Source organism: Columba livia, chromosome 1 (assembly GCF_036013475.1).
Source record: "Columba livia isolate bColLiv1 breed racing homer chromosome 1, bColLiv1.pat.W.v2, whole genome shotgun sequence".
NCBI classification, from domain to species: Eukaryota; Metazoa; Chordata; class Aves; order Columbiformes; family Columbidae; genus Columba; species Columba livia.
Genome location: NC_088602.1, coordinates 167,114,224 through 167,129,850, shown reverse-complemented (window position 1 = coordinate 167,129,850; position 15,627 = coordinate 167,114,224). Strand labels below are relative to the sequence as shown.

The following is a 15,627-nucleotide window of genomic DNA, read 5'->3' as shown; positions in this document are numbered from 1 at the left end:
ATTATTTGCATTAATTACAACATGATAGTTTTTAGTTATTCCTGTTGAATCCTATGCTGTGTACTAAGTTGTCTGTCTGAAGTAGGTTCGTGTTTTGTTTTTTTTAGCAAACTTGGGAATTTTGCCAAATTTCAGGTTTAATATCTTGCTATGCTTTTAGTAACCTGAATTATTTCAACCCATTACATATTTTTCAAAGATTCTAATTATTGCAGGAGTACTAAAGCCCAAGTCTTTCCTTCCCCCATTTGACTTTTTACATATTTGTATTTTTTAATAACAACCAATTCTGGGCACTACCACTTAGGCTAATGTAACAACTTTGAAATAAAGTGTGTTTCTTTTAATTGCTGCAGCGTTTCAAGTCGATGGTTTAGGTGACACTTGTGAATACTGCCATCCACAGGTGATTTTTTTGAAGTGAGTTTAAGAAGAACTGCATAAACTAAATCTTTTGAGGTAGAGGTTACCCCCCTATTAAGGAGTAACAAAAAAAGTGTGCTGTTTTAGAGGAAGATGCCCAATCTAGGTCGTGACAAAAGGTTTGGATTTAGTAATAGCGCACAGAGTAGGAGTGGAGAGTCTGTCAGTCAATCTAGTTCTGATCCCAATGTTGATCAGTACAAGCTTTCAAGTAGATGAAGTTATGTAATTTACCAGGAGATTATTTTTTGCTTGCTGGCAGCTCTAATATAAACTAAAGCATGAACATATCTTCTTGGTTTTTATTGATTCAAGGCATCCTGAGCTCTTCCATTCAACTTCAATCTTCATCTGTCTAAGTAGTTTAAATAAAAATGATAGAAAAGTTAACTCCTAGGCGACTGAGCCTCAAAAAGTTTAAATTCTTTCTATGCATGTTGTGACACTTAGCTTTTAATAAACACAACAAAATACTGTCTTTTGGGGGGAACAAAAATAGTGTAATCTCATTGTGCATAAAGAACTTATACACTTTCTTGTGTTGAAAACCCAGTGAGCCATTCATTCTGCTCTTCTGAATGAGTGATGACTTCTGTTGGAAAACTCACTGAAAATAATTTTTCTGTATTTGGGGTTAGAAATGTACACAGTTCCTTTAACTCACTCCCAAAATCTAATTAGGCTTCTGCCACAGCATCACCTGAATGAACAGGGATTCTCTCAAAATTTTGTTTTCAGGTGAGGCTCGGGTAGGAGGAAGGGGTATTGAAAACTCCTTTGTTTCAGAAATGTTTTAAGTTACTAATTTTGGGGTAACGTTTTGTCATAAAAGCCCATATATCATATACAGTGATTTGGCAGTTGGAGTTCATGCTGCCAGATAATCCTGGTTTCAGAAAAAAGAAACGGTGTCAGTCATGGCTTTCATTGCCGGTGTCATGCTCTCCTGGATCAGCATCTCCCATAGAGACACTCCCACTGATGAGTGTCAAGTTAAAATTCTCTGTAAGACTTCCCCCCAGTAAATACACTTTATAGTAGTCCCTTGGTCTGGGAACACTATTGTGGGGAGCATGGACTATGAGTTGTTTTGCCTTTGAAGACAAAGGTATCTGCAGTTTCTGTGTTTCTGCCAAACTTTATTTTTGCACCTTATTAAAAGGTATTTCTCCACATATTCTCTGTTTTGTATCTGCCTGCAAAAGAAGCATGATATAGCAGAACCAGGCTCGCTGCTGTGCAGATGTGGCCTAACATTTGTTGCTGCCTGTTGCAGCAAAATTTTCTGGAGCAGAAGGGAAAGGGCAATGGAAATTCCTGAACCCTTTTCCCACCTACAATACAAAATTATCTTCTCAAAACTTTAGCATGGGACTGAGAGCAGCAGGCTTACTTCCTCCGCTGCCTTGCTTGTATCTTACTCTGAATAGAGATATAAAAGCAGTATAATCCAGTCTCCTTTCAATCCTAGCAGCCATGAGCAACCCATAATAATGGGCTGACCATCTTCCAGGCATGTCCCTCATGGAGTTTTTCATTGGTGTGATCTAATGCCAGGTGACAACTCTCAACTCATGTTAAAACCTTAAGTTTTTAGAACAGTTGCATCCCAGCTTAGTCTGATTTCTTAATCTCTTCTTGGTACATAAGCTGCAGCTCCTGAATTTTTGTTTCTATATTCCTGATGTGATCTTTGGAAAAAAATTCCTGTGGCAATAGCTGGGAGTGGTTTTGCCTTTCCATGAAAAGGGTGTGCTCACTGGCTTTGGTTTGATTGGATGAAGTCAGCCGAATACATCGATCTCGCTTATTTACAAAAGTGGGGATTTTGCTTCTGATTGCAACACTGGACTCCAGCTAGATACTGCTCTTCAGGTCATCATATGGTAAATCTAAAACTGCTGCACGCGGCAGCCCTTCTACGAAAAGGGACAGTTTTGGAGCGGAAGCATGCTGAGGTACACCGTGCACGTCCGAGGAGAATGGCTGGTGGTGCCATGCCGAAGCTGCACCAACACCATCAGGTGGCTGGGGAAGGAAGCTGTGAGACGGTACATGAAAAACAAACCCGACAACGGGGGATTTGCCTCGGTGGAAGAAGTAAAATTTTACGTGCGAAGGTGCAAAGGACTTGGGCTGCTGGATCTTGATGATACGGTGGAGGATGCTCTAGAGGACAATGAGTTTGTTGAAGTTGGTAAGCAAAGCCACAAGCAATACATCGCAGAGCGACTTGCATTGGCATGCGAGTCTGCAAACTGTGACTCAGTTTGTCTAAAGTTGTGTCTGAGATAGCGTCTACAGTTTTTATGGAAAAATGCCAAAATGCTTTAAGAATATTTAGTTTTTAGAAGCAGAAGTGTATAAGGTTTAGAAGGTAGAGGCTTCTATATGCATAATCTGTATATGATGTCATATATAGTATATGCTTGGATTGGGCTGTTCTGCTTTTGCTTTTAGAGCACCTCAAATAAATACATACTTCTCTGTTATTTTCCTAGAAGCATACAAAGATGTTCAGTGCTGGTAACTGCAAATTAGAATTTTTACTGCTGTGTATGGTAATGAACGCAATTTAAACCTGTTTGTGTGTATTCTGCCTATTTCTTCTAGTTATAGAAGGAGATATAATGTCTCCAGATTTCATACCATCTCAGCCAGAAGGAGTTCATTTGTATCCTTTTTTGAGCACTTTGAACTTTTTATAATTCCAGATTCACCATATTCTAGATTTCCCTGTTCCTTTAGTGTTCCTTCATTCTTAAAACATGTTGCCAACTGTAATCGAATGGTTACTACCTATGAAATCCTGTTTGCCCTTTGTTTTCCTTTACAGAACTTTCAGATACAGCAAATACAGAGAACCAGAACAGGTAGGAATCGCCAGCAATTTTACAAATGGGTAACAAATCTTGCTTATTCACCAAAACATGCCGAGAGCTGAGCCACTGCCACATTCAGGTGCTATTAGATTAGCTGGGTCTAGGAATCTAATATAATGTGTTTATTACATTTTTGTTAGAGAGTTCCTGTCTTATGAAAAGTGTGAGTGAGCTTCCTCTCATTGCTGAGTTTTGACTGGGTTTTGGTTGGTTGTTTTGTTTGGTTTTGACTCTGATTATTAAGCAACTTTATACTTACACATATCCCAAACTAAAAGGTGGCTCTTTGGTATAGTATATTTCTTTAGATGGCAACAGCTTAACAACGGAGGACTTGGTTGATCTAGGAAAGGGGCTCTACAAGATAAAGGTAAAGATTCTGAACAAACCCACCTAAAAATTACATGTTTATCTTTCTACACTTAAAATTAAAATTAAATAATGACAGATAAATTAATATTTAAACTATTCATGTTTTAGCTCACACCTGAAGCTGAGGCTAAAGTCAAACAATCACGAGAAGTGATTGAAAGGATCATAAAGGAACAGACAAGTAAATATTTTTCCTCTAACTATTAATAGTTTAGAAATCTTTGTCGGTTCCCTCCTTAACCAGTCATGTACATTTCTTGCAGTTGTTTATGGAATCACCACGGGATTTGGGAAGTTTGCCAGGACTGTCATCCCAAACAGCAAGCTGAAGTGAGTTGTGTGTGCAGCTCTCTCCATCCTTTCATTTCAGAAAAGGAAGATAAAGGAACAGTTTCACCTTGTACGTTTATACCCTGTGGTTAGATGAGAGAGCTGCTTCTACATTTCCCTCTGTTCTGTGCAAAATAAAACCTGACAAGTCTTATTTGTGGTTTTACTTTTTATTATTATTTTTTTTTTTTTCCCCATAGGGAGCTTCAAGTGAACTTGGTTCGTTCACATTCTGCAGGTAATGAGAAATTGCATGATGTTTCCCTTTTCTGCCGCTGTTGGTAGTGGGTTGGTAACTGAGAGGGTGTCTGTTTCAGGTGTGGGGAAACCTTTGAGCCCAGAGAGATCTCGCATGCTGTTGGCATTGAGGATCAATGTCCTAGCAAAAGGATACAGTGGAATATCCCTAGAAACGCTCCAGCAAGTTATTGAAGCATTTAATGGTAAGAAGATGTTTAAAGAAAATCCCATTCTCCCTTTTTTTTTTTTCTTTTAACTGTTTTGTTAAATGGATCAAACTATGGATGTTGGTAGTTGTGAGAGATCAGGATCAAAGCTCAGCTGTGACTGATCCTGTAGAAGATCGTGGATAGAGACCATTCCTCTGTTGAACATGTGGTGTGGGCAGAAGTGACAGGAAAGGCTGAGATAAAGGGATACAGCAATTACAAGTTTGGGGAATGAGCTTCTGAGGGGGCAAGTAACTAGTTTAAGACTAAGCCTGACTAAGAGCATGACTGTGACTCTGGAAAAGTTCTTCTACAAAGCCTCAAGTCTCTAACCTTTGTCCTGTTGCGTGTGCCACCATCTTCAGGGATGCCAAAATTTTGGGGTGGGGCTATTACCACATAGAAAACTGCACATGTTGGTGTTTGTCAGGCACGCCTGCTTGAGCAGCACCTGTTTTTGTGAGTAGACCCTGTGAGACCTGCACAAATGTTCATGAGTGAGGGTTACAAGGCAGCCATGCAGGAGCCCATGACTGGTCAGCAGCTCACGTGGCCATGGCTCTGAGATCAGTTGAGGCTGGGTGGCCTTGCCAGATGCTGCGGTGGGGAAACCAAAGGAGTGGCTGTGCCATTCATTACCTGCTGTCCATTAATGGTCCCTCTGGTGAGGCATCCCAGTGATGAGCAAAGAGCACCTTCTCCATGCAGTGTTGACCTCTGGTACACCCTCCTCCTCTTCCTCTTCCTCTTCCTCTTCCCACAGAGGGTGAAGGAGCTGCAATTCAGCGTTCAGCTCTGCAAAAGAAGAGAAACAGACTTGTGGTCCCTTCCCTACTTTTTCTGAAGTTCCCTGGGCTCAGTTTCTTCATTTTCACACATTCAGTGCTCAGTTGGGTGTGGGGAAAAGGGTTCAAAGATGATTTTAGGTGTTACCCAGTGTTTAGTGGAGTGAGAAAAGAAGAGATAGCTTTGTACCAGGTGGTCACCTTGCAATGGAGGGCTGAGAGGAGCGATGTTTTTCCTGTCTGGCTGTGTGGCTGTAGATGCAATCACCCCAGGCTGGGGTCCACCCACTCCAGAACTAAATGCAGAAGGGAAATTATTTCTTTATAAACTGCAGCTAGCTTGGGAGCAGAGGCAAATCCCAGTCTGCAACAAGAGTAGTTCTGCTGGTGCCATGGACCGTGGTGGCAGGATGTTACTGTGACCACACTCATGTGCTGACTTCTCTGTTTTCCAAGGAGCATATTGAAGGGAAGCTCTAACAGGAGTCCTTTTTGTTTTCTTTCTAGCATCCTGCCTTCCTTATATTCCTGAGAAAGGGACAGTTGGAGCCAGTGGAGACTTGGCCCCCCTCTCTCATCTCACTCTGGGATTAATTGGAGAGGGAAAGATGTGGTCCCCAAAGAGTGGCTGGGCTGATGCTAAATATGTAAGATTCATGCACCTGATTATTTGGTTGTTTTGTTTTGTTTTGTTCTGCTTGCTGGCTCGTTTGCCAAATTGTGTGTAGCCTTGAGCGAGAGCTTCACACTGAGTATGGTGTGTATGTAGAATACCTCGTTGGTCAATTTGGGTCACCTGTTCTGCCCACCCCTCCCTGCAAGTATGACCCTTTTATAAACTCTCACTTGTGGAACATAAGAGGTCTATCAGTGACCTTGGTTGTTGTAGCAATAAATATAAACATGGGCCTTTTCTGCCTACCATTCCTACCATTAGCTCAGTAAAAATATAAACATCGGGTGTTATCAGCTCTGGAGTGCACACTGTCTGAAAAACATGCAGCAAGCTTCAGAAAAATGCAGTTACTTAGATGAAAGGAAAATTCACTAGAAGACATTTGGTCTTGTTTTAACCAAAACCAGGCCAAGACATTAATAGGCTGTGACAGTATCTCACTTCATTGCTCCTACTACCTTCTTTTGCTGGCAATGGGAAATGAGGTGAAAGTTTGGAAGACCAAAAATGCTTTCCTTTATTTTGGCCTAGCAGAAAAAAAAATACTTTAAATGTTTGTGATATAGAGCTCTTTTTCTCCCTTCACTTAAGGAATTTGTTAATATTTTTATTTATGGAAACATTTAGGATTTAAAAGCTTTGATGACTGAATTACTGAAAAACTTTTTTCATTAATTACCTTGTCATTAAACTCCTTCACAGGTCCTGGAAGCCCATGGTCTGAGACCAATTACCTTGAAACCGAAAGAGGTAATAAAGTATAATGAAGCCAGCTGAAGGAAAACAAGCATTGTCAATTACTAGGTGCTTTATACTTATATTGTAAGCCTGAAATGAATTAACAGTCATTTAAATCAAGCTCCAGAAAGTTATTAACGAGGTATTATCAGTAGTGGGATCGACATTAAATAAAGCTCTTGCTTGGAACTACTGGAGCTCTAGGGATGTCTGTGATGACTTACTAGGGTGATGAACATTGCCAATCTATGTAGCAAAGATACCCAGTCAAGCCATGGATTTTGTGATTTTGGGATGATCCAGGAAGCTAAGCAGAGGTCTTCTCATTTATGTGAGAAGGAGAATTCACACAGAGGTGGGTGATTGTCATCATGTGTGGAATAGCCACAATGAATTTGCTTAACATCTGCTCTCTCTTTGCAGGGTCTGGCCCTCATCAATGGGACACAAATGATCACCTCGCTGGGATGCGAAGCGGTTGAAAGAGCCAGTGCTATAGCCAGACAAGCTGACATAATCGCTGCTCTTACGCTTGAAGTCCTGAAGGGTACAACAAGGGCCTTTGACACTGGTGGGTACTTGGCCTTTCACCTCTGTTTGCTTAACGGCCATCGCCAAGAGGAGCAAAACCTAACAGTCTGACTTGTTTTACTAGATATCCATGCAGTGCGCCCACACCGAGGGCAGGCTGAAGTGGCATTTCGATTCCGATCCCTTCTAGATTCTGACCATCATCCATCAGAAATAGCAGGTGAACAATCTTAACCTTCACCCTTCCAGGTTACACAGGTCCGGCTGGGTCTTGCAGCAGCAGCTCATATGCTTTCGTGTGAGGAATATTCGTTTTTTTCCTTCCTTGTTCCTTCTAGAGAGCCATAGGTTCTGTGACCGAGTTCAGGATGCATACACAATGCGCTGCTGCCCTCAGGTAAAAACTGACTTTTGCTTCCTTTTGTAGCACTACATAAATGATGGCGAGGTTCCCACATCAGAAATATGGCCAACTATGCACTGTCTGACTCCATTAGAGGAAGTGGTTTTATTTTGCTTCCTCCTCACTTCAAAGATAGTATTAATGGAGATGTGTAATTAACTGATCCGATGCATGCAGCTATCACGCAGCATCTAACAAAGCCGTGTTCGAATCGGAAAGGAGTCAGGCTTCGGAAGCAGGGGGAACATGCTGGTTTCCACACTTGCAGGCTTTGTAGGGCATTTCTTCTGCATTGCTGCTAAGATGGTGAAGTGGGTAAAGGTGTTTCCAGAAGGAACCAGGGTGACAGGTTGTTCATCTACCAGTAGTATCTCAAACATGCTGGAAGAACTCCATCCCATGACTTTTAACATGAGCAAAGCTATTAAATCAATGGAATAAATGAAAGTTAATTAATTAATGAGAGTGTTTTCTGTGGGGCCTTTGGAAGGTTACTTCTCCCCTAATAACCCTTCTGCCACTGCATAAGTATCTTCCATTTAGGGTAAAGCAACCCAAACAAGTAAAGAATGATGTCATCAGATCACCCTTTTAGCAATATTGCCATATTAATAGTAAATATAGTCTTTCAGTAGTCTTGGATGAGCACTGTTCCACAGTGATGCTCCTGATTTTAAGAGCAAATCCAAAACCATCTTCATGTGTGGATGGTAGAGACTGGGATAATGGGAGAGTGCCTGCAGCTTGGTCAGCATTCCCAGGATGAACTAAGTGTAAACACTGAACTTGGGTGTTAATGTCTTTTGTTCTAGGTCCACGGCATTGTAAATGATACAATTGCTTTTGTGAAGGACATCATGATGACTGAAATCAACAGTGCCACAGACAACCCTGTATCTTTTTTGATAACTTTATTTCCGTGTAAAATTTTGCTTGGCCTTTTTTATCTCTTTCTTCTCAAAAATTATTTGCATAGAAGGCAAAAAAGTAATAACTGGTTTCAGACAATAACTACCTTTGGTTATGACAGCAACTTCTCCTCCCTAGTCCATGTCTGCGTTAGTGCATGTGAGTGTGTGTTGGCCAAGGAAACTATGTGTGCACACAGCTGAGTGCAGGGCTGTCGAACTCATTTTCACCAGGGGCCACATCAGCCACTCGGTTGCCTTCAAAGGACCGAATGTTATTTTAGGACTGTATAAATGTAACTACTCCTACAAAAAATGAGTTTGACACCCCTGGCTTAGCGTAATGCTTCCTAGGTGAGATTCTGTATGCTTATATTGAATATTAGTTAGATGGGGCTTGGCAGCCAAATGGACCTGGATGGTGACTTGTTGTATGAAACATCTGGCAGTGCAGTAGGAATGAAACCTGCACTCCAGAGCAAGATTAGTCCTCGGTCAGAGAGGGCAGACAAAAAGCCTCATCGCAGCTCAGCCTGTAAACTCTGTGCACAGGTTTGGTACCGGCGCTGAGCAAGGCTGGATTCCCCTTGGCAGTATAAAGATGCTGTACATAACATCATATCAATAGCTGATCAGCATTCCTGCTTGTAACCTGTCCAAAATTACATCTGCCCTGGAGAGAATCTGCCAAGGAATGGGGAAACTATACCAGAATCAAAACACGTGTGCTTCTTTGCACCCCTAATAGTTCCCTGCCTTCCCTGCTCCCCTTAATCAAGGACCTCATTTTATGTAGTCTGTTTGAAAAAATACATGTCCAAACTGTATCTACAAGTTTGGAGAACTGAGATTGGGTCTTCATTTTCTGAAAAGTGAGCAAACGGATGTAATATAATGTGCTTGCAAATAAAAGCCTGTTAGCACAAACAATTATGATATTCTGATTACTGGCAGTTATCTGTAATTTAAACTGTATTTCACTCATGTTTATGCCTTAACTTATCCTTAAAGATGGTATTTGCTGAAAGGGCGGAGACCATTTCTGGAGGAAATTTCCATGGTGAATATCCTGCAAAGGTAATTAAGAATTTGGAGAAAGAAAAAAAAAAGGGTTTTTTTTTGGGTTGGTTTGTTTGTTTTCTGTCATCTGGTTTAATGAGATCTTTTGTAGGCTCTGGACTATTTGGCAATCGGTGTGCATGAACTTGCTGCAATTAGTGAAAGAAGAATTGAGAGGCTCTGCAACCCCTCACTCAGTGAACTGCCTGCGTTTTTAGTCACTGAAGGAGGTCTGAACTCTGGCTTCATGATTGCACACTGCACAGCAGCTGCCCTGGGTGAGTGCTTAAGCAATATCATGAAGATAGCAAGCTAGAAAGACCAAGTTATATTGAGACAGTTATGATTTGACAGTAGATACAGAGGCATCTCACCATGTTTTCCATATCTTCTCTGCGTGCTTTGTGCTTTCTGGGTGAAAATTTTGATTGTTGAGTGCAGTTGCAGTTATTTCAGCTCGGGATTCTTTATTCTGCACTGACCCACGGGCATGTAATAGTGTTCTGAGCATGCAAACCCTTAGGTGGATTTTGGTGGGAATGCTTGCCTGCTTGCATCTTTATGGGGTTGTCAGGGAGCACTCTGATTTACAGTCACCAGTCTAGGAACTCTGGTTAAAATCAGTGACAGCTCTGTACCCAGGAGCCTGCAAATCAGCTCGGAGGGGGCTCTAATTAACAGCAAACACTGCAGGCAACAAGCATACATCTGTCTGAGCCACTCTGCTGAACCTAGAACCTCTGCTTGAATCTGTAAGCAGGGGTTCCTCACCGCTCCCCAGCATGGAGACACCACTTGTCTCAGGGCTGGGTCTGGTACCCTCAGTACTTGGTATCTCCATTTGACAGCCAGTACATCACTGTGAGACTCACAGTCTGCAGGAGACTGGAGTTCCCAGGGCTGGTTATTAGAGGAGCACACTAAAAATGAGCATTAGTACATTTTCCCTCTAGTACATGTGCCTAAAGCAACCAGAAGCCTGCTGGCTGCTGGGATATTACAGTTCATAGGTTCAGGAAAGCATGAGCCATCATGGAATGAGCAGAGGGTGAATGATAAGAGATGCAAACAGACAAAGAAACAGAGGATGACAAATAAAGGTGTAGATAAACATCCTGCAGAAAAAAAAAAAAAAAGTCAATGAACTAAATTGATGTAACAAAGAAATCCTGCTCAGAGACTGTGTTGGGAAGTGGCACTGGACAAGGAGCTGAAGTTCTCATGCCCTTCTTTGAAGGCTGGAAACTTCCTTTCAGCTGGGCAGAGATCAGGGTGGCTTCAGGCCTTAGTTGTTGCTTGGCTTCAAGTTTCGCAGCTCACTTCTGTAGTCTGGAGCGAGAGGTTCTGGAGCATTCATGGCTTCAGCCCCAGGGAATGGAAATTGCAGCTGTGCCTCCTAAACTCATTGCTGCAGTGACCCTGCGGGTCCACGGATTAAAATCACCTTTCCTTGGTCAAAAGGGCCAGGAGATTATCTAAGAGAAAAGTTTGAGCTTTTTTTTTCTTTTTTTAAAGCAAGGTATTACTAATATTTTTTAAGTCACTCTGTGAGTTTCTAAGGTGTTTGTGTGCCAGTTAGTGTTGTCCACTCTCAGGGTAAACAGACAAAACTGCAAAAACCTTGCAGATGTTTTGCAATGCCACTGGATGCGTCTGTCCTTTCCTCTCTGGCAGTGCTGTGCCTGCCAGACCAAACTGTTTGCAGTCGCCACGTGCAGCCTCTCTAGGACCTGCTATTGCCTTCCTAAATGTGCCAGCTGGGCTCTGGCCCTGGACTGTGTCACTCCAGCCTATTTGCAATCGGTGTCACCACCTCTCTGTTGCTCTTGTTGCTTTTCTGAAGCCCCTAATTTGTCGAGGGCATTCCGCAGCATCCTGCTGGGCTTTGGAAAGAAAAGGTCTGCGTGCAGCCAAAGCACTGTGAGCGCAGACTTTGTTTCTTCTCTTCTAAAGAACAATTTTCAACCTCAAATCGTTATTGGATGATGCCTATGGCTCTTCCTGCAGCCAAATATTCCTTGCTTTTGGGTGCAGCTTGAGAGACTTACTCCATGCTTTCATATCCAGAGTACTTTCACCCTTAGGGGTTTTCATGCCTGGAGAAGGGACATGGGCAGCCTCATAGTGGGGCCAGGAGGGTGGGAGAGAATTTGTATCGTGTTCCTGCATCTTCCTGGGGCAAGTTCTGTAAGTGCTTCAGCTCTGATGAGAAGAGACCAGATGCTGATCTTTAGCTCTTCCCTTGAAACCAGGGGAGGGCAGCATCTGTGATCGAAAACAGAGGGAACCAGTGCTCTTTACAAAGAGTTGCCTTGGACTAACAGGCAAGAACAGGCTTGTATTTCAGTTGTGCTGTCTAATCTTTTTTCTTCAGTTTCCATCAGGCCTTTGAGCCCAAGCAACCCAAGCCCAGAGAAGGGGAAGGAGTGAGCAGTCTTTCTATATTTGGTTAATATTTGCACCTAAAGACTGATATTGGTTGCTGTTCTCAGAGACAGTGTTAGTTTTCAAGATATTTATTACAAATTACTCAGTTCAGGTAAAGTATGGATGCCTTCTTGAAAGAGGAGCAGTAGCTGGACCTGAGGTGGTGGACGGGCTCTTTGCTCCATTGCTTCTGCTGTCTTCTGCCCATTCTGTCCTACACTCACTGCGCTGGGATTTTGCAGTTTCTGAGAACAAAGCCTTGTGCCACCCCTCTTCTGTGGACTCCCTCTCAACCAGTGCTGCTACGGAGGATCACGTGTCCATGGGAGGATGGGCTGCAAGAAAAGCTTTGAGAGTTATTGAACATGTGGAACAAGGTAAAATTAAAATTCTGTTTTCCAGACAGACCTTATGTATGTAACCCGATTAAGATACTAGATATTATTAAGATATTTTTAGACATACTTTAAGGAAAAAAAAAAGAGTTAACGCACCTGGAGGAACTATCTAAAAATATTTGTTAAGTACACATTTTACAAGCATTCAGATCTTTCTAACAGAAGTGAGGTAAATCCAGCACTAAGTTTACTGCAGCACTGTTTACTGCAGGACACTCTGCCAAACTTTCCTCTCTTGCTTGTAAGGACAGATTGCTCTCTTGCTTTTTATTTATTTATTTGGCAGATGGTGTCAGTTGTTAGAGAAAGAACAGAGTAATACACAGCACAGAAATACTGAACTCACTTGAGTTTATACATATGAATGCTCTGAAGATTTAGTTTTATATAAATACATTTTTTTGTGTGCAGGGAAATGAGTTTGAGAAGCTGTGTGTTTCAACAATGTGTTGGGAAAGAATGTGTCCTAGGTCCAGTTTGTTTTCCCAGTTCCTTGGGTGGATTGGCTCATGAAAATGAGGACCCAATACCAATAATGATCAGGTGTGAGGTGCGCAGATATGGTGCAAAATTCTCAAGACAGAAGACTGTCTTCCAAAGCTCTGTAATTTTAGTAGGGCTTTCACAGGGGCTTTATGGGCAGACTTACTTTTATAGCTCAGACCCTTTTCTTCTTCTCAGTCCTAAAGAATTTTTCTGATTTATGATGCCCATTACTTTGGGTATTCAAGATGCCCTACAAGATATTTTTAAGGATTCAGTACTGTGATAACTAGGAGTTCCTGGTACACTGAACAGTCTGTACAGCACACTATCTAAAATCTGCTTTCCAAAATACTGGATACGACCCCCAGCACCATTCATAAAACAATCCTGCTTCTGGGCTGCCTCTCTGAGGTGTGAGGATCCACTGCTCTTTTCACATTACCTGAAACGACATCACGTTACCCAGAACAACCACCAAGGATAGCTTTATGAGGGAAACCTCACCTTAAGCTGCCAAAAAATCCCTTTCGCCATTTTGATTTCCTAGTTCTGGCTATTGAGCTGCTCGCAGCCTGCCAGGGCATTGAATTCCTACGCCCTCTGAAAACGACAACCCCATTGGAGAAGGTCTACGACCTTGTGCGTTCCGTGGTGAGGTAAGATTGCCCAGAGGTCACCCATCTGGAGACCGGCTGCTGGCGGTGGTGGTTAATGTTTGGCCAATGTTCACAAATGTGTCTCGTTACAGGCCGTGGATGAAGGATCGCTTCATGGCCCCAGACATCGAAGCAGCTCACAGGCTGCTCATGGAGCAGAAGGTGAATGTTGACTTTGGGCACGAGCCACCAGGTTTTTTGAGATTTGGTTTTCATTAGTTTTAATGGGCCATCTTTAGAAACTAATTCCTGAAGTTGCCCTATGTAATAAATAGCTTACATTATTAATTCTGTTGGGGGTTTCAAAGACATAGGTCCAGCTTTGAACCATTTGAAGGCAGGGTCCTATACCCCTGCAGATCTGCAGAGACATCAGTGGTCTCTCTCCAGACAGTGTTCCTCATTCCTGGGCCAATGAGAGCTCCCCAGCCTTGAGGCCCTTGGGCTGGTGGGCCACTGGAAGCAATACATGGATGTGGGTGAGGGAAGAGCAGTGGAGAAATGTGTTAACCTGGGCCAAGTGTTTGTACAGCTATGTGATCCATCTCTTTTATTTGTTTGTAAAACATAAGTAACGGAAGAATCGGGGAGAGTAAGCAAATGGAAGAAGAAAATCCCAGCCTGTCTTCTGCAAGGCAGTTTGCCCTGCAGCCCTTGCAGGAGGAGAGGCAAAGAAGACTGTAGAACATCATCCTTCTCTGCCTTAAATCTCAGCCACCATCCCTTCCCTTTTTCTTTGTCCTTGCCAGCTGCTATTTCGCTCCCCCAGCCCCTTCATGACCAAGTGATTTTTGTAGCAAGTGGCAGTAATCCTCTCCCAGCTGTTGCACACAGAGTGTTAACCTGGTAACAAGACAAGATGCAATGTTTTCACCTTGAATCCTTTCACCTCATCCCCCTGGAGCTGTATTTTTTACCATCCCCTGCCAAATCCATCCACATGCTCTTCCCAAAGCCTCACTCTGGCTGCCTCTCTGGTTCTGCTGCCTGCACACAACTTATCTTTGTAGGCCCATAATTCTCACCTCCATCCCATTAACTCTTCCATGGGGTTTCCTGAACTTGTGCAGTGATGTCTGACCTGACCTTTTGTTGTGCTCCTGACTCTACTGTTTCACTTTCTCGTTTCGCAGGTGTGGGAAGTGGCCGAACCTTACATTGAAAAGTACAGGAGGGAACACGTCCCTGAATCGAGACCCATTTCACCAACAGCCTTCTCCCTGGGATCACTGGAAATGAACACAGGTGTTAGTCATGACCATGGGCATCAGGATGAACTTTAAGAGTACGGAGCAAATGGTACAGAGCACATCCCTGTCCAGGACCTTGCCTAAGGGTGGCTGTTCTAGAAATCAACGTGGTTTCTCCAAGTGACACAAAGGACCTGACTGTCTATCTCAGGAGCACCTACAGATAATAGAGAAATGGCTCACTGCTTTTCCTCGCATGTGAAAGACAGCTTTGTCACAATAGTCTGGTTTTGGCTGAATTTCCTGAGCTTCTCAACACAAAACATGCAGACTCCTTCTGAAACGAGTGGATGTTTTATCAGCTATTCACTTGTTTTCACTTTGTGCCAATGATACTGAACAGCATACATCTGCTAGTCTCACTTTTTTTTTTCCTTTGTGTAACTGCTATGGTCCCCTTCATTCTGCCACAAGCAAAGTTATCTTTACACTTGGTTCTCTCTTCTGCAGATCATATATGAGGCACAGGTTCTTGTATAGTAAGAGCATTTTAGAGCAGGTGCTTTAGAAGTCTGAAAATATGTGTGCATAAAAATGTGCAATGGAGATCATTGCTCCAGAACAAATATATTGTACTCCAGTGATGAACTGCACTTAATGCAGCTTTCTAAGAGCTATGGGCTTACACCTGCAATAAATAAACTGAGGCTTCACATACAGCTGTAGCAATCTCTTTTCCTGTCATGTGTGATGATGAAAATGTAAAGCAAAAGTTTAGCAGAGAAATAAGGAGGGCAGGTGGGACAGGGGGCAGGAAAGGGGGAGGAAGAGAAGGTGTAGGAATGGTGGATATGAACCAGTGCGAGATCAGCACTCCCGTGGCTTGCCAGGGACCTGTCTGTCTGCCCAGGGCC

At 42.7% G+C, this 15,627-nt stretch overlaps 1 protein-coding gene across 1 annotated transcript; it reads left to right on the top strand.

Moving 5' to 3' along the window:
* Positions 1-4: 4 nt before the first annotated feature.
* Positions 5-15,430, top strand: HAL (histidine ammonia-lyase). The gene is made up of 20 exons (XM_005511711.3): positions 5-2,620; positions 3,037-3,097; positions 3,269-3,296; positions 3,601-3,675; positions 3,786-3,858; positions 3,941-4,007; positions 4,208-4,245; positions 4,325-4,450; positions 5,749-5,888; positions 6,620-6,667; positions 7,079-7,226; positions 7,311-7,406; positions 7,525-7,583; positions 8,402-8,482; positions 9,509-9,574; positions 9,669-9,834; positions 12,226-12,360; positions 13,415-13,523; positions 13,616-13,685; positions 14,657-15,430. Exons 1-20 carry the CDS (start codon positions 2,374-2,376, stop codon positions 14,804-14,806), a joined length of 1,983 nt encoding a protein of 660 aa, XP_005511768.1. The 5' UTR covers positions 5-2,373; the 3' UTR covers positions 14,807-15,430.
* The last annotated feature ends 197 nt before the right edge of the window (positions 15,431-15,627 follow it).